Here is a 24053-nt window from a genome sequence, read left to right on the forward strand (position 1 = left end):
TGCCCTTTTCCTTGCCTTCCAACCTCCATAGTTTCTTAAAATGAAAATCAATTTTATTATTTATTATTATTTATTATTTTATTATTGTGAAGTCTGGACTTCAGCTGGGGATGTAAGGGTGAAACTGTCTGCAATGTATCCATTGCCCCTGAATGTTTGCAAAGCCATACACTGACTGTAGCTTTATAAAATCCAGTCAAGGATGGATGTGACTTCTAGGAAAATATGCTTACATAGGTGCTAAACCTAAGGCAACACTCTGTTTAATATAGACAAAAATCATTACCTCCATAAGGATGCAGCCTTTGTTTCACTGCTCTAATTTATTTAAATCACTGTGGCAAACCTCTACAAACATCCAGGCTGATCAAACATCTCAAAATTGGTATAAGAATGGAACTTTTGAAATCTGCATAAAAAGTGTGCTCTAAAAGTTTGTGGAAGACCTGAAACTAGAGGTGTTTATCTTTCACTTTTTAAAGGTTGCCTTAGCAACTAGGCTGGATAAAATGATTTAAGAAGCTTTTAATTTGCATCAAACCTGATTCAAACTATTACTTCAAAATCCTGAAAGCAGAAGTTTAAAAAAAGCAGAAAGTTTTCTGTTGGGTGTGCTCTACTGACACAAAATGTGGGAATTTTCCATAACAGCATACATTGCTATGAAGCAACAGAGTGAGATGACAGGCTGTCATCTTTTAAAACCTGCACTGCATGTGACTCCTTAACTTCTATATCTCTCCAATACTTTGAAGACAAAACGCCAGGTACTTGGAGTCACCCAAGTCTGAAATTAGAACAAGGTTTCCTTCATCTTTAGCTGCAGACCTTTAGGAAATTCTGATACCAAAGTCTTCTGCATGATTCAGCAGAGAGTTAAATTCTATTTTGCAAAAGCCAGACATGGAAGTCAGACTGATACCTTCAGACAGTTCACTTTGACTGGTAGTTTCCAGCTTCCTTCATACGTGGGCACAGAGTAAGCTGGTCTGTAGCTTAAGCATTTGGCAAATTTAAAAACTAAGTAAGACATTTACAGGCAATAGGGACAGAATTTCCCAACCCCTCTTTTATTGCCTGATTTATTAGCACCCAGAGTAGCACATCCTCAGAAGGATCTTGGTGACAAACTCGTCAGGAATGAGCTCCTTCCTGCCCATGCACGTTACGTCCCAGTGTTCGTTTAGAATTTGCAATGGGGTGGCAGCCTGGTAGCCTTGAAGAATGAAGGTGGGTGCAACACACCCAGCAGGTGTGACTATCCCCACAAACCACCTTCTGCACTCACTGCAACCCTAACTGGTAGGAGCCACTTCTGACTGTGAGAGCATGAGACAGCCTTCTCTATCAGCCACTGCTTCCATAGCTTCCAGCCAGAGGGACAACAACATCCCAAGAGGAAGAGTGGGAACTAGTGAAGAAAACAGCTGTCTACTGGAAGATACTGGAAGTACAGGGACTAGTCCAAACAGTAGAGCTAGATAGGGGCTGAAATCAACAGCAACTTGGGAAAAACAATTAATGCAGACACGCTTGAATCTGCAGCCTAGGGACACAAGGTTAAGAAGGTGGTACAAAGGAGTGGGGCACAGAGTATAACACCCCTACAACTATGGAGTAGGCAAGGTAGTACAGCTCATGGCACAGCACTAGGAGGAAGGGAGAGTCATGAGCCTGGCACCTCCAGCAGTGAGCAAAAAAACTGCATAGAGCACAAGTGGCATAACAGTCAAAGTGGAGAGAGGTGGAGAGTGGGAAGGTAAAGGGATAGAGAGCATGTGGATGCTCTGGGAGCAGTGTCTTTCAATATTTTTCAGTCTGCAGACATCCAAACACTTATGGAAGGAAGTAGAAGAGCAGCAAGCAGAGAAATTGCTAGTAATTGCCTGGCTTTTCATAGCTGTATTTGTCACACTCTTGTGCTTGTCACATAAGCACCTCACAGAGCCCCACTGGCCCATGAACCATAGGCTGAAGGCCACTGCTTTAGAAATGGAAGGGACTTCAAAAACCAGCAGCTGCAAGGAAAAGAAGGAAGGAGATACAGAAGAGACACTTGGTATCAGGAAGAAGGGACGGAATTGCATCACTTCTGTGATTTCAACCTAAAAGTTAGCAATATTTGTACTTAAAAGCTGCACATTCTGACATTTTAATTTTTTCCTCTGCCTGGCTTTGGTGACTAATAGTTCAGTGTTGCCTAATGTATTTACAACTCTCAGAACTCCTGAGAGGAATTCCTATGCTTCTCTAAGTAGTTATCCAGTCTTCAATCTTATTGTGTAGATTGACACTAGGAGCAGAAACAGGACAGCTGTGAGCAAAGTATGAAGTCAACAGTAAAAGCTTTGCACTGGCAATAATCTAGTTATGGAGAGCCATGTAATAAAAAAAAAGATCCATTTTGTCTTCAAACTTGTCCAGTCACAGTTGCTAAACTCCAGCTAATACCAGCACCACTACCTGGCATTGCTGTGATGCTTCACCTGCTTTCTGTGCAGGCATGAAGAGCATCAGGGAATGACAGCAGACCACCACATATGCACATGCTCTCACTCAGCAGGTAACAACAGACCAAAGAATGACTTACAAGATCTAGGGCTGCTGCCAGAATGGAGGCATCGGGGATAGTGCCTGGTTCACAGCAGTTCAGGAGAAACTGAAAGCGCTTCATGCCTTGGCGGATTGCTCCCAGGTTCACAACATTCCTGGATTTTCCTCCTTCTTGGTTGGAGGTCAAGTGATCATCAAAGCTATGGCAACCTAAAGAGGTAGAGAGTACAGAGGGGATGCAGGGAGGGGTAGGGAGAAGGGAACACAGTCTCTCACCAGTAAAAGAAGTGGAACAAAAATCCTGATGAGCACAGTCTTAGTCTGAATCCCTTTCTCACCTTGATGTGCTATCTTGAAGGTAAGGGCAATTTTTACAATATTAATGACTTCTATGAAATATAGCAAATCAGATTCTGGTATTGGTCATACTGATGTCTGCCCAGAACAATCCCACCATACTTAGGTGGGATCTGCTCCAACATAGGTGAGCCAGGATGTGAGCCTTTCTCCCCACCTCTTTAATACAGATCATCTTGCTTATTGTCTGGTTTTCCTGAGTAATCTCCTAACTTACTTTTCTATTGCCTCTAAGTTTACCTCAAAGTGGAGCATACATACACCTTATTCCACATATATCAATTTAGTAATGTATCATCTACTATGACAGAAAAAATCAGTAGTAATATTGGAGATGTTCTATGTGGAAACCAAATACTGTCATTTTTTTAGGCATACATCTTCTGCAATTACCAGAACACCCAAAGGGAGACTGGACTCCACTTCTTGGTATCGGCATCATTCCAGCCTCTCTGCCTTGAAGTGTCTCTTGCACTCTTTCAGATGGAAAGCTCCCTAATAAGAGTTCCTTTGAAGAATGAAGCTGGCATCCCAGTCCAGGGCTTCTTTCAAGCACAATTTTAAACTCCATGTATGGAGTTCCCATGATAAATCCACTAATCCAAATAAACACTTCTGGATGCAGAAGATCATTATGCAGTTAGTACCCAGAATTAGAGAATGGTAGAAAGACACAGAGAAGTAGTTTCAAGGCCAAAGTGGCTGGTCAAAACAAGGACATTCAGCTTCTGGACTTTTTCTCTTTATCCATAATACTCTCCCTGTTTACATCTGAAAATACGGAAATTTACAAAATACTAAAGGATAAAGCACTGGAGAACACCAAGTGGAGAATTCTAGATTGGCTTTAAACATGGATTTGAAAGACAAGAGGCAAAACATCAGTTCTACAGGACTTTGTGACTTCTTCTTCAGGAAAGAAGAATGGTTGAAACTCAAAGTCCCTTTGAGATCACACTCCCCAGAATTACTTGGAAAGCACTTAAGTACCACAAACAAAAATCACAACAGGAAATAACAATGTAAATCTTCACTCTTCCCCTGAAGACAGAGGTGCACCTAATTTCAAGAGACTTCTTCACCATTTCTGTGGCTTTTCTCTCTCCAGTGAAGCTGTAAATAGTTTTCCAGTAAACAAAATGTTCCTATGCCGGGAAATACTCCATTGAAGTGGAACAAACAAACAAAGGAGGAGAAAGAACAGGTAGAACACTTACATATATGAGCAGGCACAAATACTCTTTCCTTCCAGCTCCTCCTGCTTCCTTATAGCCCATAGCATGCTATCTGAGCCTTCCTGCTATGACTGTTGTAAGACTAACTCACCTGAGGTACAAACAAATGTTCTTGATTCAGGGCCCTGTTAGGGCTGTGCCTGTATGAGATGGACAGAAACTTGTCTTTCTGATACACAAAGACATGCCCAAGGCATGTTCCTAACCCACACTATAAAGATCTAGCAGAGGCTTTGTCCATCTGAGCTCAGTGGTACTATCACTAAAGCCCTTTGAAGCCCCAGCCTTGCATTTTGTCGAAGAAGCAAGAGAATCCTTCAGAGGCAGATGATGACTGTCCCTTGCTATGTCCATCCTGGAGTAGCCTTGCTGTGAGCAGAGGAGCCCACACTGATCTAATGTAGAAAAATCTCACCCAGAGAGCAGAAACCATTTCCTAACATAGGAGTATAGTGGATACCCAATCTCCTGTCCCCACAGTTGCTCCCTGTGTGGCTGTGAGCTCACCCCTCAGAGCAAGCATGAGCTGTTGTGCCTTGCATACCCTGACAGCTTCTGTGGTCACTCACAATGTCTTCAGCAAGTGCCTGAAGGAACGTTAAGAGTCTCATGTAAATATACTGTAACTCACTTCTGTATATATATATCTTTGTTCTTAGTATAGGTGAAAAAGATCATTAAAATAAACATTTTAATGCATGAATGTATATATATTTATGTGTATATATATATGTATACATATGCACATATACAGATACACACACATATGTATGCTTACATACATATCCAACACAGAATTTCCAGTGGTCTAGATGATAGATCACAATGAAGATTTACAATTCATAAATGATGTGACAAATCAATCTACATTTTGTTATTTTTTTACTGTAATGTATTTCTCCTCTCTCCATTTTCTTTTAAATTTGGTCTACTATGTTAAAAACCCCAAAAACACAAGAGGAAACACCACATGGAAAAAGCATGAACAAAGTAATGGCATAGAACCATGAATGATGAGAATGGGAAGGCAGAAAGAGGTTTAGTGCTTTAGGTTCAGACCTTGAGGGATTTAATAGTATGCACATCCACCATCAATAGGCTTTTATTCTCTTCTCCATGAGCACAAAACCTGCTGATCTGTATGGAAGATACAGAAGTACTGGAAATTTGAAGGCCCTCAGTAACATTGCTGTTCTACTGGGTTATAAACTGTCCCACCCTGAAAAGGCCTCACATGGATATTACTGTGCACATGCAAGCACAGACACTGAGGCAAGTACAACTACTCTAATCTTCCTGCTAATGGCACATGGCTTTCATTTCATACCAGAGATCCTAGTGGACACAGTGATACAGCTGCCTTAACTGTCACACTTTACCTTATAAACTTTAAATACCCTTGTGTTAGAAAAATGAAAAAAAAAATCTCCTACAGGAAAATATGAAGCACATCACACATGAGCACTTCAGAAACAGCTGTGGCAGTCTGTAAAGCTCACACTGCCCCTCAGCTGGTTGTTACCAGTGAGAGCTGGGAGAAAATATGGTGGAAGTATTTCACACCTACTTCAGCGCAAAGTAGCAGATGAAGGATCCAATTCCTTCCATTGTGGGGAATGATAAACTACAACAAGGTGCATTTTCCTAAAGGAACTTTACTTTTCATCTAGGGGCTACTTGAAAACCACCACCATTCTGCAGTGGCAGATGACGACCAGTTTGCAGTGGCAAGATACATTCATAGTAACTTAGTATCTCTTGCCTAAAGAGTGCCTTGCACACATTACACTGCAGAACTGGGACAGAGGATGGCGAAATACACACAATGCAGTGTCAAAGTGTAATGTCACAAATTAAAAAACATAATACCAAGAGTGTAACATACTGTAAAGCTACAGAAACAATGGTGAAAAAAGAATTTACTCCTTTTTGTGTGTTTTTGGGAGTTGGATTGGGTTGTCTTAAAAAAAACCATAACAGAACTTCAAGATACAAGGTTGTCTCCCTGACAACAAGGACGTGCTCTGAGCTGAGGACATGAGCATGTGAATGACTGCATGATATTTTAAAACAGAATATATCATGACCTTGTATTATTCATAAAGGCACTTTTTCAAACATGGCTGATTTTGAAAATACATTGCAATTAAATATACTTTTGTGGAAAGGAAAAGGAGTGTTGTTATTATGTTGCGTGCTAAGAAAAAGGGACAGCATCCCTAACGAATGGTATGCAGACACTAGACATGCAAACACAGAAGAAAAGAGATAATTATAACAAGGTTTGTGCAGGGTTTTCCATTTCTGTGCTGATCTTTGCTAAAACTTCAAATAGTCACAAATTGGAGAAAAAAAAACCAAACCAAACAAAAAACCTGATGGAACACCCATTGTTGTATTAGGCCACAAAAGATTTACACACCTAATTTTGAACTGAATAAGTGCTTTGAAGCAAGCATTAATTTTTTGAGTGGATGATCAAATTTAATTTGATTTAAAAAGACCAAATGTTGCATTGCATAATTTATTTGGATAGTCTTGAATTTTTAAAAAAATTTACTTTACTAGAGCTGTTTTCTAAATCAAAATAAAAGAAAGAAGGAAGGGAAAGAAAACAGTTACAAAGACTAAAAAGTTGGGAGAGGCTAGAATGGATACAAAAACTATGGAGAAAGCAGGAAAAAAGGGAAGGGGTAAAATGCAGAAAGAAAGATATTTAAAAAAAAGAAAAGATAAAAAGAAAGAAAAAAGGAGACGAGAACCCTGATTTCTAACCATCTTTTTCTTCTGTGTGATGAAGCTTGGATGGGTGTCTTCGGCAGGTGCGCCATTTACCAAGACGCTTGAAGAAATTCTCCTCTTCATCTCGGCCGTTGTCCAGGCCTCCTCCTGGCCCACCTCCTTCTGACAGCTTCACTGCACTGGTAAACTTCACCTGTGCAGAGACAGAGGGGTTAGTCAGGCTGTGCCACACCAAGAGCTCTTGGTCTCCTTGGTTAGACATAAAGCATCTATGGAAGGGCTGTAAGAATCACCATAGCAACACGAGTTGGTTAGCACAGATTTACATACGCTGAAGCACTTCATCATTTAAGTTTTCTGCTTAAAGGTTTGATCTTTTGCAAGAGGTTATAAAAGCACAAAGAAGGAAGGAGAAGTGTGACCAACAATTAAACCTTAACTGTGTTGACAGAGCCTGCATTTCCCTCTCAGTGAACCAAGGCAGACTGACCAGGACACTGTATGCTTAATCTCACCTTTACCATGAGCCACAAAAGCCCAGTCTCAAATTCCCATGGCTCTACTTTAGAGATTTCTCTGAGTCTCATTCTCTGCAATGTTCATGTTGAATAGAATGTTTCCTTGAACAGCTGAAACCAGCCAGATCCTGCCCTTCCAAGCGCTCTGCAATCCAGCCTGACACATTTACCTTGGAACTCTGCCTGATGAAAGAGAGACGGTCGACAGAACTGATATCTAGGAGATCTTCCACTCCATCAGCCAGACCAGAGAGGGAGGAGCGCTTCAGCCAGTTCCCTGTTGCAGAATAAACCACTCAGGACAAATCTGAAAATGCTTCCAAGCAGAACTTATTTACTAGCCATTGCAGCATCTTTCTCCAAAGTGACCATGCTAGGGAATGGAAAACCAGGAAGAAACAGGAAGGCAACCTTTTCATTTTACATATATTAACTACCATGCAAGGCCAGGTCTTGGGACTTGTGAAGGTTGTCTATCAAATGCTATTTGGAATATACCTCTTCTACAGAGAGGAACAATGCCTATGAGACTACTTTGGGGACACAGATTCAGTAGTCTATTTTGACACAGATAACTCCTGTTACCTTTAGCAAACTGCTTACAATTCCCTTTGCCTCAGCTGCCCATCTGTAAAACGGAGAAAGCAGTATTTCCCAGCTTCTCTTGGGAGAATATACAATGTACTTGGACAATGAGGAACTGTGTTGGAACATTTCTTAAGACAGATATACCTATCTGTGTTTCTCTGTACATGCAATATGTATATAGAAAAGGAAGAGACATACATTTACCTATGGGGAGTTTGAGTTTCTTTCGAAGGGAGATTCGTCGGGAACGGGAGCGGGAGCGCCTGTCTGTGGTGGTTCCAGAGTGAGCAGTGGTGCACTCAGATGTGTCCTGATCAGACTGACTACTGGTATCACTTGCTGCACTTTGTGACTTAAACATCTTTCGCCAGAAGTCCTTGCGTCCCAGATTGGCCCCTTGGCTTTGCTCATCACTGGAAGAAAAGGGATGCAGAGCATGAACTGCATTTCAGTGAAGTTTGGATGCTCAGGGGAATGAGGCCTCCCTCCCACAGTCCCCTCCTAACCTCTCTCTTCCTTGAGGTTGTTTCATTTTGAATTCCAAACATACTCTTCTCAGTGGGACATAATCAAGTTTGACAATGCGCTCAACATCGTTCAAGGCACAAAATAACCATCTTTCCTACCCTGAGGAGCTTGTCCACTGAACAGATCATTCCAATTTTTAGTTTCTACACATGAAAAACAAATCATCTTCTCTAGGCCAAAATGACCTATACTGATAAGACCACACTGGTACTTTCTACAAGCATTTATACCAGAGAGCTTTAGGACATCACAACAGCCATTTGTGAACCTGCTGGAGTCACAGTTCTCATTAAATGTTGGAATGGGGACAGTGTATTCTACTATACTCTTGAGATCTCCCATGGCTATGGCAGGGCTCAGAGCAGATCAGCTTGCTACAATTCTGCAGAGCAGTAAAGGGCTTTGTGTTACCCCTGCTGTCTCAGCAAGAGGAAGACTTTGCAGGCTCAGTTAATGCAGGAGAATACATGATGTACTGCTCTGGGCCCTTGTGCAAGCAGTGTCTTTGTGTGGTGCATCTCAAAGCACTTTAACAAGGCAGACACATATTCAGAAGAAGTTAAATGACTTGTCCAAAGTTACTTGGGGACCACTGGCCATTTATAAAATTTTTTAAAATTCTTAAGGGCATTGTTTAAATTTACTTCAATTTTAAACAGCAGAATTCATTGGACATAAGAGACTGCAGCAGTGCAATGCTGTTTAGTCAGTAGTGTGCCCTGGCAGCCAGGAGGGCCAACTGTGTTCTGGTTACTTCAGGCAAAGTATTGCCAGCCAGTTGAGAGAGGTCATTGTCCTGCTCTGCTCTGCACTGGTGCAGCCTCATTTTCAGTACTGTGTGCAGGTTTGGGCCCCACAATATAAAGACGAGATAAAGCTTCTAGAGAGTATCCAAAGGAGTGACACAAAGATAGTGAAGGGTCCAGAGGGGAAGCCATATGAAGAGTGGCTGAGGTCACTTGGTTTGTTCAGCCTGGAGAAGAGGAGACTGAGGAGAGACCTCACTGTGGTCTGCAACTTTCTCATGAGGGGAAGCAGAGGGGCAGGCACTGAACTCTTCTCTCTGGTGACCAGTGACAGGACACAGGGGAATGGTAAGAAGCTGTGTCAGGGAAGCTTCAGGTTAGATATTAGGGAAGTAACCACCCATAGGGTGGTTGTGCACTGGAACTGGCTCCCCAGGGAAGTGTTCACGTCCCCAAGCCTACCAGAGCTCAAGAAGTGCATGGACAGTACTCTTAGACACATGGTGTGATCCCTGGGGTAGTTCTGCACAGGGCCAGGAGCTGGATTTTGATAATCCTTGCCGATCCCTTCCAATTCAGGATGTTCTGTGATTCTATAATGCCTAACAGGTTGATTCACTCAAAGAAAACTGGTAGAGCACCTGTGCTGATAAGGGAACTGCAGCAGTCTTTGGAGACTACATGCCCAAGGCAGGTCAGGAATGGGCTGGCTCTCTCTGAAGCATTAATGATCCTTAGCAACAACTTTGAAACTGAAAATTAATAGAATCATCCCCCAGAAGTACAAACAAAGCATGCAGAACAGCTGTAGTGACACCTCTGAGGAATTCACATTCTGTTCACTGCTATGGTAGTATACAATACTGACAAATTTACTGCACTGTCATTTGAAAATCTCTGGTGTTTCCTCATCAAAACCAGGGTGGGTCCAGTTCGCAGCATTGAAAACAGGTGTTACCTGGATGTTTAGTAGCAGCTCCTGTGGAGACACTCAACTGTTTGTTGTACAATCCAAACAGGTAAGTCTTTGCTGTCCTGCCCATTTGTACTGACCCCAGAAGGAAGCTGCTGGCAATAATCCATGGAAAAATCCAATATTTACTTACTGTTCTGGAGTTTGCATTGGGCGGCTTGAGACATAACTCCGGCATTCATCAGGGGCAGCTGAGGCCTGGCCTTTGTCAATGATGACACTTCCCACCTCAGATCTATACAGACAAGATAAAACATCAGCCAAAGTCAATGGATGGCCCATCTCATGGTCATCACAAAGCTGCATGACATGGAAACCAGCACTGCTGATCAGAAGAGCAGCTTTGGAGATGCACCCTCTCTTAAAAAACTTACTGCCTCTATATACATCATTCCTGAAAAACGCATCAGCTCTTAGAAGCAAAGCCAAGGTTTTTAGGAGGTTTTCAACTTTCTTTCCATTATTTTTGTATGACAAGCCTCAAAGCACCAGAGGAAATTTCTTTTTGATAAAGGAGCATGTCAGGATTAGGTTTCTTCTGGGACTTGTTTTGCATACCAGGGTTTACCTATCAGATAAACAACACAAAGGATGTGATGCACATTAGAAACTACCCACACAGTATTTTGGGACTGACACTATGCTTCTTCGTTCTCTGAACCTTTCCTTCTCCCAGTGCTTCCACTGCACAGTTCTCTTAGGCCTCTTGTATGAGAATTCCAACACTTTTTGCTCCAAACCTACTACTGTCTCCACTCATTAAATTTTAACAGAGGCTGCTGCCACAGCACAAGTCTGTACATCAAGAACTGACATAGGCCATCAAGACAAAACACATAAGCCCTTGGACTTCCTACATTTGTGTTCAGCACAGGTAGTCATACAGCATAAGGCAAGTCAGTCATTTGCCTTCTCCCTTCTAGCCACCTACCTTTTGCTCCCAGAAGGTTTTGGCTCCTGCTCTGTTTCCTCTGTTTTTTTCCCTGGTATTAACTTTTCAGCACTGTCCAAGAGGGCACTGAGTGCCACTCTCCGAAATACATTCCCATGAGCCTCCTTGATAAACTGGACAAGCTGTCGAATGTCACAGTACAAGCCCTGAGTAGCAAGACATCATGAAAAAGAAAGAATTCAGTCTGCAGTTAATGAAGAAGCAGTGAGAATCAGTACTTTTTTAAGGTACTTCAGGAGGTCTTGACTTCCTCTTGCTGATGTGTGATATATTCTCCAGGCACAGGGTTTGTTTTTTTGGCTGGAAACTCATTTAGTACACTCAGAAGAAGCAGACAATGAGGAGCATTATTATTATTATTATTATGGAACATGGTCAGCAATGGATTAGAGCAGATGGAGACATATCAGAGGCTAAACAGCTGCAAGATGAGGGAGTTGCAAAGATGACTTAAAGCCTATTTTATCCCATTCATGTAGCCCATAAACTTAAAAGGCATTAAAAATCTAAGGTGTGGGGGGAAGTAGAGTGAAAAAAATTGCATGTTTTGTTTCAAAACTGGTGGGTGTCTTGGGACTTTTCATTATTTTAGAGCTTCACATCATAGGAATAGAGAGGAATGACTCACTCATTCCTCAGCCTACTCCTACACTCAAGGTTCTATTTAGTTCTGAACACTCATACACAGCTGTGATGTACAAATCACCTCTATACCTGAGGGCAAGGGGACGAAGGGAACAGTTTTAAGGGATCTGATTGTTGATCTGTGAGCTTTCCTGAAAGACCTTGGATTACTCTGAATATTCCTAGCGAGGACCTGAACAGCCAGCTTTCAACAACAAAAAAAAAAAAAACCCACCAAAATACCAACAAACAACTAATTGGATCTATGTATTGGTTAAGGCTATTTTTTTCCATAAGATATTGAACACAGGATTGACTTTAAAGAGTGACACAACCAGAAGAAATCTGCTCACATGCTCTGCACGCTGTGTTCTCCTTACAGGCATGATTGATCATGCTGCCCTTAGAGATAAGTTTCACCTTAAACACTAGATAAAAACAGGGTCCAGAGAGACATGCAATTTATAAGGAAAATTTACACTTGGTGCTTCTAATCCAGATCCAATAATGGGGCATGTTTTTCTGCACCCCACCACCTAATCTCTGCTGAGAAACATTCCAAAGGAAAAGTATCCATAAGAACATGAGGACAGACTATGCTGCTGGTTTAAGATGTTACTGTGTTTTTTCCTTCTCCCTTTCCCTTCCCCTCACAGAGCATTACTGCCCCTTTAGCTGGACTTCAGTGCCTCCACATCTCTGCTGTAAGGATGGTGTACAAGAATGCTTCTTGGTTGCTTCCATGAAAAATCCTAATTTCTGATAATATAGGAGGTGGTTTAAGACTAGCTTCTAGATTCTGCAGCAGTTGCATCCATTCTACTGACTGCTCTGGGGTGACAGCACATAAGCAGCAACCAGCAGCACCTTACTTTCCTCCAGATGTTTGGGAAATAGAATGTTTATCTAAACCTTGGGAAGATCTACCAACTGTTGTTCAGCCATGTCCTTAACTAAGTGAACTGGCTTTAACTTTGCTGAAAGTTGATTTATGCTGGCTGTGGCCTTCAAATCATAGAATTGTTGAAGTTGAGAATGACCTCTAAGATCATTGAGTCAAACTGTTCCCCCAGCACTGCCAAGCTAACCACTAAACCATGTCCCCAAGTGCCTGATCCACATGTATTTTAAATCCCTTCAGGGATGGTGATTCCACCACTTCCATGGGCAGTCTGTTCCAATGCCTGACTACCCTTTCAGTGAAGACATTTTTCCTAATATCTAATCTAAACCTTCACTAGAGCAACTGGAGGCCATTTTCTCTTGTCCCATCACAAGAGACCAACATCTACCTTGCTACAACCTCCTTTCAGGTAGCTGTAGAGAGTGATAAGGTCTCCCCTGAGTCTCCATTAATCCAAACTAAACAATTCCAGTTTCCTTAGCTGCTCTTCATAAGACTTGTGCTCCAGGGCCTTCCCCAGCTTTGTTGCCCTTTTCTGGACATACTCTAGGCCCTTCTTTAGTGAGTGGTCCAAAACTGACCCCAAGATTTGAGATGCATCACCAGTGCCCAGCACAGGGGAAAGAATCACTGCCCTGGTCCTGCTGGCCACACTATTTCTGATACAAACTAGGATGCCATTGCCCTCCTTGTTCATTTATCCCTTACTCAAGACTATGCTACTAATCCATTTGGAACAACACAGAAGCTGCTTCAACTAACAGGAAACAGTAATTCACACTGCACAATTTTTATCCTGGCTAAGTCCCCAGGTTCCAAGACAGGCATGCGAGGAGGGCATCACACCTATGTGATTTTCCAACTGCGACTGCATAGCTTGCAACTCAGTGGATTTGGCTAAACTGAACTAACTCTTCACTGTAAAGTCTCACTGGTGACAGCCAAGTGAACAAGCAACTTTGTTAACATGAAATCTAGTGCTTACCAGGTTTTCTGGGCTGTGGAGCTCATGTGTAGTGGAAGCACAGCGAGTGATCAGTGACTTGAACATGGCACTCACAATAATACCTTCCACATTCTGGGCTGTAGACTTGTTGTCCACTGTGGTGAAGTTATTCCCAAATCCAGCCTTGTCTGTGAAATTCAAGTATAAATACTGTTAGGAATGGTTTAAAACAGATGGCTTAAAGACATATGTAAAGTGATTATGATACATGAGACAAGGGCACATCCCCACCTAATAGCCTATGTTCAATTCTTGCAATCCTACCCCACAGAAATAAAGCAGAAGGGAAGGGTAAAACAAATTACAAGGATCAAATCTTCCCAGAAACAGTTGTACTATGAAAAAGGATTGAAAAGATCAGGATGAGTCTGGCCTCCTTTTATCCACATCTCTCATTTAGAGATGTACAGTGTAAGGCATGAAATTTGAACAATACCTCCAGCTTTTCTAGTTACTGTTCCAAAGGTCAAGAGATGTTTGATTAAGCTGCAAAGTGATAACACCCATGAAATTAAAATCTTCTGAACTACAGGAATGCTGTTCTTGCAAGGTGCACAAGGAGACCAAGCTCTCAGAAAGAGCCAAAAAAGAATTGCACATTTACAGGAATTACAAGAAACATCCCAATTTCATGAGATGAGAGGAAAGACTTTCAAGAGCCACATGAGCTGCCAAGCTTCAAAGCATGAGCCAGTCAATAACTAATGAATACTCAGGGAAAGTTCCTATGGGCATCGTCTTCACAAAAGCTGGCTATATTATATTCTTTGATGCCTTCTCTGAAATTCCTGGGATCAGAGGCAGGGTAATAAACTAGTCAGACTCCCTGAGTGCTTCAGAGGAGCTATTCCTACTCTGTAAACAGTCATTGTTAACTGTTGATGTGTACAATGAACAAGCATAAATGTCTGGTTGTTCTAATAGTACCTGGAATAATTTGCCTACTTTAAAAGAAACCTCAAACCCCCCAATATACACACATGCACACACACTCATAAGTGCAGGCATGTGCATCTGTGTGTTCATGCTCTAGTTCATTCAAACTGTTCTTGCTGTTTACTGCCTTATTGGAGGTACCACAGGGGGTTTTAATGCAGTTATACCTCCATTCAGAATAAACCCTGGATTAAACAGGTCATTCCAGCTGGTGCCTAGTCATGTCATGAAACAGAAAACTTCCTGCCTGAGGCATTGTTGAATGAAAGTATTTTCTGTGAAGAGTCATGAACAACAGGTAGGATGAATCAAAAAGGGAGGCCTTCAATTTCAGGTGTCCTAGGTGCTACAAGACCTCTAGGCAAGATCACTGGGTGGTTGGATCCAAAGAGGTCCAACTCTCCTGACTCACAGTGGCTATTTTCTGAGGATAGCAACTCACAGTTCTTTTACTTTTGAAGGAAAAGGGCATGGCTTCTTTCTGATGACGTAGATTAGGAATAATCCAGTGAGAGTTTCTCATGCCAGTTATACTTACTGTCAGTGACTGGCTCCATGCAGAATCCCAGTAAAGCATGGAGGAAATCCACCACGTTATTGAGAGAATCCCTGTTCACATAATCCCTCATGGTCTGCCGGAATTGCATCTTATCCAGTTTGTACAGCTTGGTGAGGCAGTTCTGAGCCTGCAATGATATCCATCAAATCACATCACATCAGAGTACATGTTCAAGTGTTGCTAGCAGGAACAGGGTAATTTTGCTATTGGTTAGCCAGTGCTCTGCTGTGCTATCTCTGAAGGGTCCTGTAACAAGACAGGTTGACCTCTTGTCAACGAGAAATTCAGCACAAGGAGATAGTGCACCAGGATGGGTGCTGCTGTTTGGAGATGGTGGGTGAAGTCATTGCCATGTCTCAAGCCTTCTCTTCCTCTCCCCAGCCCCAAAGTAAAATCTCCCTGGATGTGAATGAAGTAGGAATAGAACACCTCTACCAAGGCTCAGTGCCTTGGTGGAACAGGTTCTTAGCCTCAGGATTCTAGCCTTAGCCTTACAGTTTTCAGCCTCTGGCTCAGACCCAACCCAGTTGAGGCACCTATACCCAGAGACCAATTAAAATCATGCAAAACACTAACTTTTTATTTAAAAGCTATTAATTGTCAACTTCTTATCACAAAACTATTCATCCTACTAGACCCCCATGCAGGCTGGAGTTACGAGAATGTAAAATATCAACTCCAACATGAACAGTCCTGCTACCTACAACAGGGTGCTTAACTTTCCAGTAAACTCAGACATGTAATTGTCCATGCAGTCAACACAAATGGTGCATGCAAAGCAGTTTGGCCAGACAAATGCACAGAAAACGCAGCAGACTTAGGCGTGTAGGAAAATCTCTTCCCATAAATACCTCAGTTCAATGGGTTTGATAAAAACCTTGGCTCCAAGAGACCTATTCATTTATGCTTAGTGTTATGCATAGGCCTAAATGCTTTGCTGGCTCAGCTCCAACACCAAAACCTAACTGACGTTGTGATGAATGTTCAACCAGTGCTCTGTGCAGAATCTTTCTACTGTTACCACTGGGACTCTCTTATTCCACTTTGTCCCATTGTGCCCAGAACTAATATCACTGTTGCAGTCTCCTCAGTACCTGGAAGTCTAGCTAACAGAAGAACACTGCAAGGATACAGAGCAGCCAGTCCATCTCTGAGCCATCTAGCTCAGATCCCAGAACTAAATTATAGCTCTGTTGGCATGGTTCAGGCTAAACAAAGCCATGAAGAAGCATCTGGTTCCACCTATACTATGAGATTAGTAAATTCTCATTACAGTCATGAAAAATGCAAGCACTCAGGGTGAGGTGGAGGCATGTGCTGGAAAGGCTCCCATTTGACAGGGCATTGAACTGATCTCAGGGAGTCAAACTCTTCTGGATGAAATCTGATGTCTAGGCTATATCCTGGGCACTTTCCACTGCTTCAACTTGGGCAGAACCAAAAAAGTAAGGATCAACAGAGATGATCCACTTGGCCCTTCAATAGGGCATGAGTAAGTCCTTTACATCCTTGCAGCACACTAACATACCTACAAGTACAGTACATTCCAACTATCAGGAGCTGATGGAGCAGCCCAGCAGCAACCAGTCATAATCACCAGTAGGAAAGGTGGACATACCTACACCTTAGACTTCTGGATTTAGATATCCAACCCAAGATAGCTGCACGTCTTGTAAACAGCATACTCTGTTGGGGTACCATCATGTGAAAAATTACTTACACCAGCTCACACAGGGCATTTGCTCCCATGTATTTGTCCCAACCCATCCACTGGGGTGGTCAGAAGCACCCTGGACCTCAGGTGTGCTCTTAGCAAGCCCCAGGTGCTGGAAGGTAACATGATAGCTGAAAATCTACTACGGCTGGGCTGCAACACAGTCTGTGAGCTGGAGCAAAGAGCAACACATTTACTTCCAACGCAGAGAAAGCTACAGAGGGGGCAAACAGCAATCTCAGCAGCTGATGTCAAAAGTACAAGGGGGGACACTTTAATGAGCTTTAATTCTCTTACATTCTCTCGGAATACCTGGTGTCTCAGGCGATCTCCAGAGAGCCCTCGATGTCCTTCTCCACAACCATAGGCACAACCCAAGGATTTCACAATTTTAATCAGCATTGTGAGTGCCAGCCTATGGGTGCTGACAGATGGACCTTCATCCTGAGGGTCACAGAGGAAAGATGTTGTGAAATCCTGGCATAACTGGCATTTTGTTAGCATTTTACTTTTGACAAGTTGCTGTCCATTTCTCCTCTCAGATACTCCGTTACTGAGCTGTTATTCTTGAAATGTTTACTTCAAATAATTTTTCAAATTCAGGGACCAGCCCCCTCCCTTTCAGCTCCCCATCAAAAAGTTATGCTATAAATGTAGAATCCCTACATGCTGCTGTGAATACCATTCAGCACTTACTTCAAAACCTTCTGCCTGGAAACCAAAGAGCTGGCTTGCTTAAGTAGAAAAACAAGCATCTTTTAAAAATGTCTTAGGCATTATGCTACTATGAATTGCAACTTTGGAGGCTAGCAACATCTCTTGGCCAATTCTCATAGCAATACTGAAAAATTCATGATTTCTGGCTGTCAAAGAAAAGAAATTGTGCTCACACACTGGATTCTGTTTCCCCTTAGAAGTTATGAATAATAAACCTGGAAAAAATCATTGTGATTGAGGGCTTCAGACACTTTGATATTGAAAATATCCATGCAATGCTCAAAAATTCTGCTTTTGGCAGCTGCTTCTCTGGAGCAGTTACAGTGCTTGAATTCCCAAACATGTTTCTTCAGTGGAACCCCAAGTGCATGCCAGAGCAAAACAAACTAATTTGTCATTGTGTTGCAAGAAAAAAAAAAGAGGGAAAACTGAAGGGCAGTTGCATACACATGCATACTCAATCTTAACAGACCTTACAGTACATTCATGAATCTTATAAAGGGAAGCAAGACAAACCTTTTCTTGCTTTTTGTCATTCTTCTCATATGGCCCTCCTCCTCCTCCACCACCTCCGTCACTTCCACCTCCTCCTCCTCCACCACTTCCACCACCTCCTTCTTCTCCTCCATCTCCAGCTCCAGTAACTGGAGGCACCACAAATCCACAAGTTGAACCAGCAGCAGCAGCTCCTTTGAACTGGAAGGATCCTTCACTTGGCCTCTTTTCTGGGGCTTCATTTTCTTTGTTCTCACTCTTCCTTCGAACCTTCTCTACACAGGGCACCACACCAAGCTGCAGTAAGCACTCCACTATGTTCAGTGCCACATCACAAATCCGGGAACTGATGTCATGATTCAGGACCAAGTAAACAGCTTTCAGGACCACCTGTGAGATTCCAACATCATATTTAAAGTCAGATTTACTTTCCCTCCTAGTACAGTTTAGTGCCTGGAAATTCTAGTCACAGACCAGAGAGTCATTATAGCAGGCACAGCACTAACTCTGAATGAAGGGGACACAACCTAATTCCCAAGAGCCTACAATCTAGGTGTAAGACAAACCACAGGCTGGGCACAGTCAGGCAGAAAAGGAAACCATGAGATGACATCTGCGAGCCTGAGAACACTTCTTCAGTGCACCAGGAGCTGTCAAGTCATAAAGGGGAAAGCAGAACAGGTGAGTTTTAAGGTGCCATTAGAAGAAAGGTGCTACTCAGTCTTATACTACTTTATAGGGAATTTAGTGCATGCCCCAGGAACACAGCCATTCATAGTACTACTTAAGTTTTGACGTGTGCATTCCACATGCACATGCGCTCCTTGCAAGGAGTAACAGGACTTGCAGTATCTCAGAGGAGACTTTTAGGATATGCACAAATGTATCTGACTGACCTTTATGTACTGCTGAGAGAAGTCATATAAAGAGGTGGAGGAAAAGCCCATCAAACCCCTGATCTCAATGGTACAGCTATATTGACAGAAGAGGGACCTGGCTTTCCTCGTTCCTTGCCAATTACCGAGAGATCCAGCATGCCGTTCTTGTGGACAAAGTTGTTGGTTCCATCAATGTGATCCGTATCCTCCAAGCAACTGTAATTGATGCAGGAGTCTGTCAGGCTCCGTGGGAGGTTGGCACACGCAAGCGGCTCATGGGGCATCTCAGGGATGGGCACCTGGTTGCAAAGCTTCCTCATGTGCTCACTGAAAAAATCAGCGTAGCCCACATTGAACGAGGCCAGGGTAGTGTTGAAGGTTGCCACAGTGATGGTGGAGATCTGGGACCGCACTGCAAGGAGGAAAATGGCTACCTGTAAATTTCCATCTCTAGAGTTATGGAATGGAAGCTCAAAACTGAGCTTATTTAAAGGGTGTAGCTCTTAATACAGCTTGTAATGCCAAAAGGCAAGACAGGTTCCTAATTCCTATCATGGGTACAAGGATGAAAGATAGATTCATTTCTTCCTTTAAGCCAGTGTAAATTAGAACAACCCCAAGCTTGCTCTAGCAGTACAGTTCCATGGCAGCTTAAGTTGATCTCAGTCAAGTGGGCAGTTAAGTAGATCAGGGAGCTCAGCCATCTAAATCTAATCCAAAAGAGGAATTAGAATTTGGCTAGCTTTGCTCCCTGTATTGGTCCAGTGCCGGGTCTTAAAAGCAGCACTGCCCCTGCAAGGCAAAGAGAAAGGTCTCTGCAGATGGGTGCAGGAGTGAAGATAGGGTAGCAGCAGCACCAACATGAAATAGCTTCTTAAGTCACACCAATTTGAAATATTTCATCACACCAGTCAAGGAAAAAGGAGCAGTGAGTTTCTAACAGTAGCCATAACAGTCTAAACCATCTCCAAAATGCAAAGCTGTCTGATGAGAAAGGCACTGTGGTGTCTGAGCTCACAGTGCTCAGAGAAGGGAACTCATGATAATGCCAAGCTTCACTTTAAATTGTTCAGCTTAGCATGTTGACTACACAGGCCAATTTTTTAATCAAGGCTTCATCATGTTTTTGCAACTTATGCTGAACTCCAGCCCACAATGTTATTAATTTCCCACAGTTAGTGCTTTGTAAGTAGGTTTATACACCCTGTAGTGTAGAAAGACCCTTTGTGTTCCACGGTGCTGACTGGACTGCCATCTGCCAGACACTACAGCAACAGGGCTATGGAATAACAAAGAACCTCTTCCTAAGGCTATTGAATGTACTCTAGTTGATAAAATAGCATACATCTAATAAGAATCTTCAAGCAATGACTCAGCAAAGTACTGGTTATATTATGCAAATACCAGCTTGCCAGGGGGGTGACCACATTTTCTCACAGCCTGTGCAACCCTCCCAGCACTGAACTAGCACTGTTTATTAAGATAAATGCTCTAAGGCCAACAGCAGTACCTTGAACTAGACAACAATTTGGTCAATGATCAGAGAAGGAATTATCTGTGTGTATCAGAGGATTTCTTGCTGGCAAATGTAACATTTTAATGGCATTCACTGAAATTTGTATGGTGAAGGTAACAATAAATATGGCATTAGCAAATTTTGTTCCTGACCTACCAAACTTGATGATTATACAAGAGCAGCTATTTTTTTGCTTCACTAAGGTTTTGCTCAGTTTGTTTTGAAATGGGTATCAGAAATCCATATCCAAATCCTACATAAAAATATAGCACATTTTAGGTTGAAAAAGACCTCTAAGATCATTGAGTCCAACAATCTCCCCCTTCACATTAATTTTAAAGCTCCTTTAGTGAGCATTGCTACCTTCTGTGCAAAGATCCTTTTCCCCCTTTGGGTCAGGTTTAGCCAATTTGTCATCAGCAGGCCTGGTGTCCTGTAAGCTAACCCATGACCAAACCCCCAAAATTCTGCTGGTGACACCAGGCTCAGAGCCAGGTGTTGATCTGCTAGCTCTTCCTGTTTCTTCCCTCAACATTCCCAGCAACTGGAAGGATTGAGAGCACTACTTGTGCTACTCTTCCCTTATCCAGTCTTTCCAAAGCCCTGAAGTCTCTCCTGATTGCCCTGGGACTTCTTGTTTTACTCTCATCACTGTCTTCTGCTGGTGAGGCTCAGAGCCAGGTGTTGATCTGCTAGCTCTTCCTGTTTCTTCCCTCAACATTCCCAGCAACTGGAAGGATTGAGAGCACTACTTGTGCTACTCTTCCCTTATCCAGTCTTTCCAAAGCCCTGAAGTCTCTCCTGATTGCCCTGGGACTTCTTGTTTTACTCTCATCACTGTCTACCTGAAAAATCAATAATGGATAATAAGAAGCTTTCTTTTCACATCTTGCTAGCTCTTCCTGTTTCTTCCCTCAACATTCCCAGCAACTGGAAGGATTGAGAGCACTACTTGTGCTACTCTTCCCTTATCCAGTCTTTCCAAAGCCCTGAAGTCTCTCCTGATTGCCCTGGGACTTCTTGTTTTACTCTCATCACTGTCTACCTGAAAAATCAATAATGGATAATAAGAAGCTTTCTTTTCACATCTTGAACCTGGACCCCTAGGGAGGCAGACCCTAAGAAATGGGTCTGGTCTGCACTCTTTCTTCAGAAGGGACTCTCCTGTGACAATGATCTATCTTTTTTTTCCCCTTTATGGAAGAAAGGGTGGACTGACTTTACCTCAACCACACCTCCATGCTAGACGAACCTTTGTCCTCATTATTGTTCGGCTTCACTTGAAGAGCCTTACGCACATTATGCGCCTGGGAAGGTGGGACGGTCACAGAAGGGACGTGCCAGCTGTGCTGGACAGGAACTTGTTGCCTTTGCCCCATCCCTATCACTGTATTCAGCCAGGTGGAGAGAGGACAAGGAATCCTCCCTGAGTCCTGTCTCTTGTCTCTCCCATCATGGTCATACTGGCATTGCTGTCTCTGCAGAAGCCTCCAAGAGGAGATGGGCCTCGGAGAGACTGTGAGTAAATTTCAAGATTCTGACTGGAACAAAGAGAACTAATAAAAACCCAACTGTGATTCTCAGCACAATCAAGCAGCTATGGACTGCAATGTGGCATTAAATATGACAAAATTCCTCACAAAAGCACTCAAGATAGTGATACCAAGTTCCTGCCCAAACTTTTGTGCTGTGTTGTGGTAAGGCAAAAAAAAACCCCACACCCTGCCTTCTCCCTGCTGATGGCTGCCAATAGTTTTGACAACTGCACCATGAAAGGTTTGGAACATTTTTCTACACAAAACAAAACCCGCTCAGGAGATGTATGGAAATAACAAACAGAAAACAATTAGTCACATACTCATGCATGGAAACAGCAACACTTCCTAAGCTTCTTGGAGCTGATATTTCAGTGAAGCGTCTTTCCTGATGTGTTTAAACTTACCTTCTTTGACTGTGTTCTCTCCATGGCTGTTGGAGTGGTCCGGCAGGTCAGAGACCAGAGTGTGATGAGAGTGCGAGTGCCTGGCGCTCAGGCTCTCCATCTCCGTCGCTGTGTCGGAGCTCCCCCGCCTGGTAAACTTTCCTAGGGCGAGGACAAGAAACGGATATTGGTTTACTCATCCGAGAGGTGCTTGGAGGCAAGAGACAGCAGCTGAGGTTAAAAACTGAAGGATTGAAGTCTGCAGAAGTCAAAGACTTCCACAACACTGTGAAGCAGAACCAAACATTACAGTGTGGTCTCTCACGAGGGTTCATTGACATAAAGACTGAATGTACGAATTCTCTGCAAAGGCTCTTCCCCTCAGCACATACTGATTTGGCTGACACCCACATTCTTAACCACCAGTACCTTCAGGAAAATAAGGCAGATCAGCACTGTGACTCTACCCTTTGGGGCAGGTTATAGGAATTTTGTTTCTTCTCCTCTTGTCCAAAAGAAATAGGTATATTAAGATGGGAAGTGCTAAGGCAAAGGAAATTCTTCAAGAATACAATAAAATACAAATCAAAAGAACCTACTGAAAGAGGGGGACTGTCTCTGAAGTTGGCAGGATCTGTTGACCATTGGATCTGAAATACATGATTTCACTGAGACATCAGAAAGCAAAAAGCTGTAGGTTAAGCCGCAACAAGAATCTGGAGGGCCTGAGATCAAATTTTAATTAACTTCTTGAGGTAATGAAGATATGGGGAGGAAGATTTGGATACTAAGTTTGTTATTCTTGTACAAATCTGTAGGTGTTCTTATATTAACCACTGACAAAAGACATACATATCTTTCAGGATTCACTTTGCTAAGCCCACTGTCCTCTGTCCCAGAGAGGGACATGATTACAGTGGAGAGCTTACCAAAACGATGCCATCTAAGATGGTGAAAATGAGAAGGCTCTGACATGGCAGATCATTTTGCTGCCTATCATCTCTAACAAAGGGTGCCAGGATAAAAATCTATGACATTGGGAGTAAATTTGTGAAACAGAAACAATGCCTAGACACTGTTCAGTGAACTTAGAAGCTTGAAGGAGGCAATTTTTATATTTAAACACTGTATCTTTGCAATATCAAGACAGTGTAAACTTCACTGACACAATATCCTATTTATATTGTAGCCAATATTCACTTGAGGAAGACTGCGAACAGAATATTTTTTGCCATACTCCTAATGACCATATTGCTGCCTCTCCAGAGATTTCTCTTGTAAGGAAGAGGATAAAAACATTCTCTGAATCTATTTTTAGCTGCAGTTGTGTAATGCTTGCTACCACTCAGGAAAGGTGTATTCAAGTGGTACCGAGATCACTACAAGTTGCCACGGTAGCTATTATTCCAGGAAAGATGGTAGTTTTCAGAGAAAAAGTAAACTAAAGCATAAGTCATTCAAGGTCTGCTGTAAGCAGTTGCCACTTTTACCAACAGGTGTTGCAAACATAGCCAAGGACATAAGGTGACATCAACAGGATGAGTGAAGAAATAAAGAGCCTCTGTTTTTCTCTGAATGTTCACAGCAGGAA

General features: G+C 42.6%; 1 protein-coding gene across 1 annotated transcript in view; it reads right to left on the minus strand.

The window, feature by feature from the left end:
- Window positions 1-24053, minus strand: part of UNC80 (unc-80 homolog (C. elegans)) — a gene marked incomplete at its 5' end in the record, with an annotated part of 127435 nt that overhangs the window by 78751 nt on the left and 24631 nt on the right. The window contains 12 exons of the mRNA XM_009073891.1: window positions 2591-2763; window positions 6981-7080; window positions 7576-7682; window positions 8198-8406; window positions 10374-10475; window positions 11172-11338; window positions 13706-13854; window positions 15201-15348; window positions 17233-17379; window positions 18169-18537; window positions 19169-19437; window positions 22484-22629. Coding sequence (XP_009072139.1) covers window positions 2591-2763; window positions 6981-7080; window positions 7576-7682; window positions 8198-8406; window positions 10374-10475; window positions 11172-11338; window positions 13706-13854; window positions 15201-15348; window positions 17233-17379; window positions 18169-18537; window positions 19169-19437; window positions 22484-22629 — 2086 coding nt within the window. The remainder of the gene's footprint in view (window positions 1-2590; window positions 2764-6980; window positions 7081-7575; window positions 7683-8197; window positions 8407-10373; window positions 10476-11171; window positions 11339-13705; window positions 13855-15200; window positions 15349-17232; window positions 17380-18168; window positions 18538-19168; window positions 19438-22483; window positions 22630-24053) is intronic.

This window comes from Acanthisitta chloris, unplaced genomic scaffold, assembly GCF_000695815.1.
Source record: "Acanthisitta chloris isolate BGI_N310 unplaced genomic scaffold, ASM69581v1 scaffold7994, whole genome shotgun sequence".
Classification (NCBI taxonomy): domain Eukaryota; kingdom Metazoa; phylum Chordata; class Aves; order Passeriformes; family Acanthisittidae; genus Acanthisitta; species Acanthisitta chloris.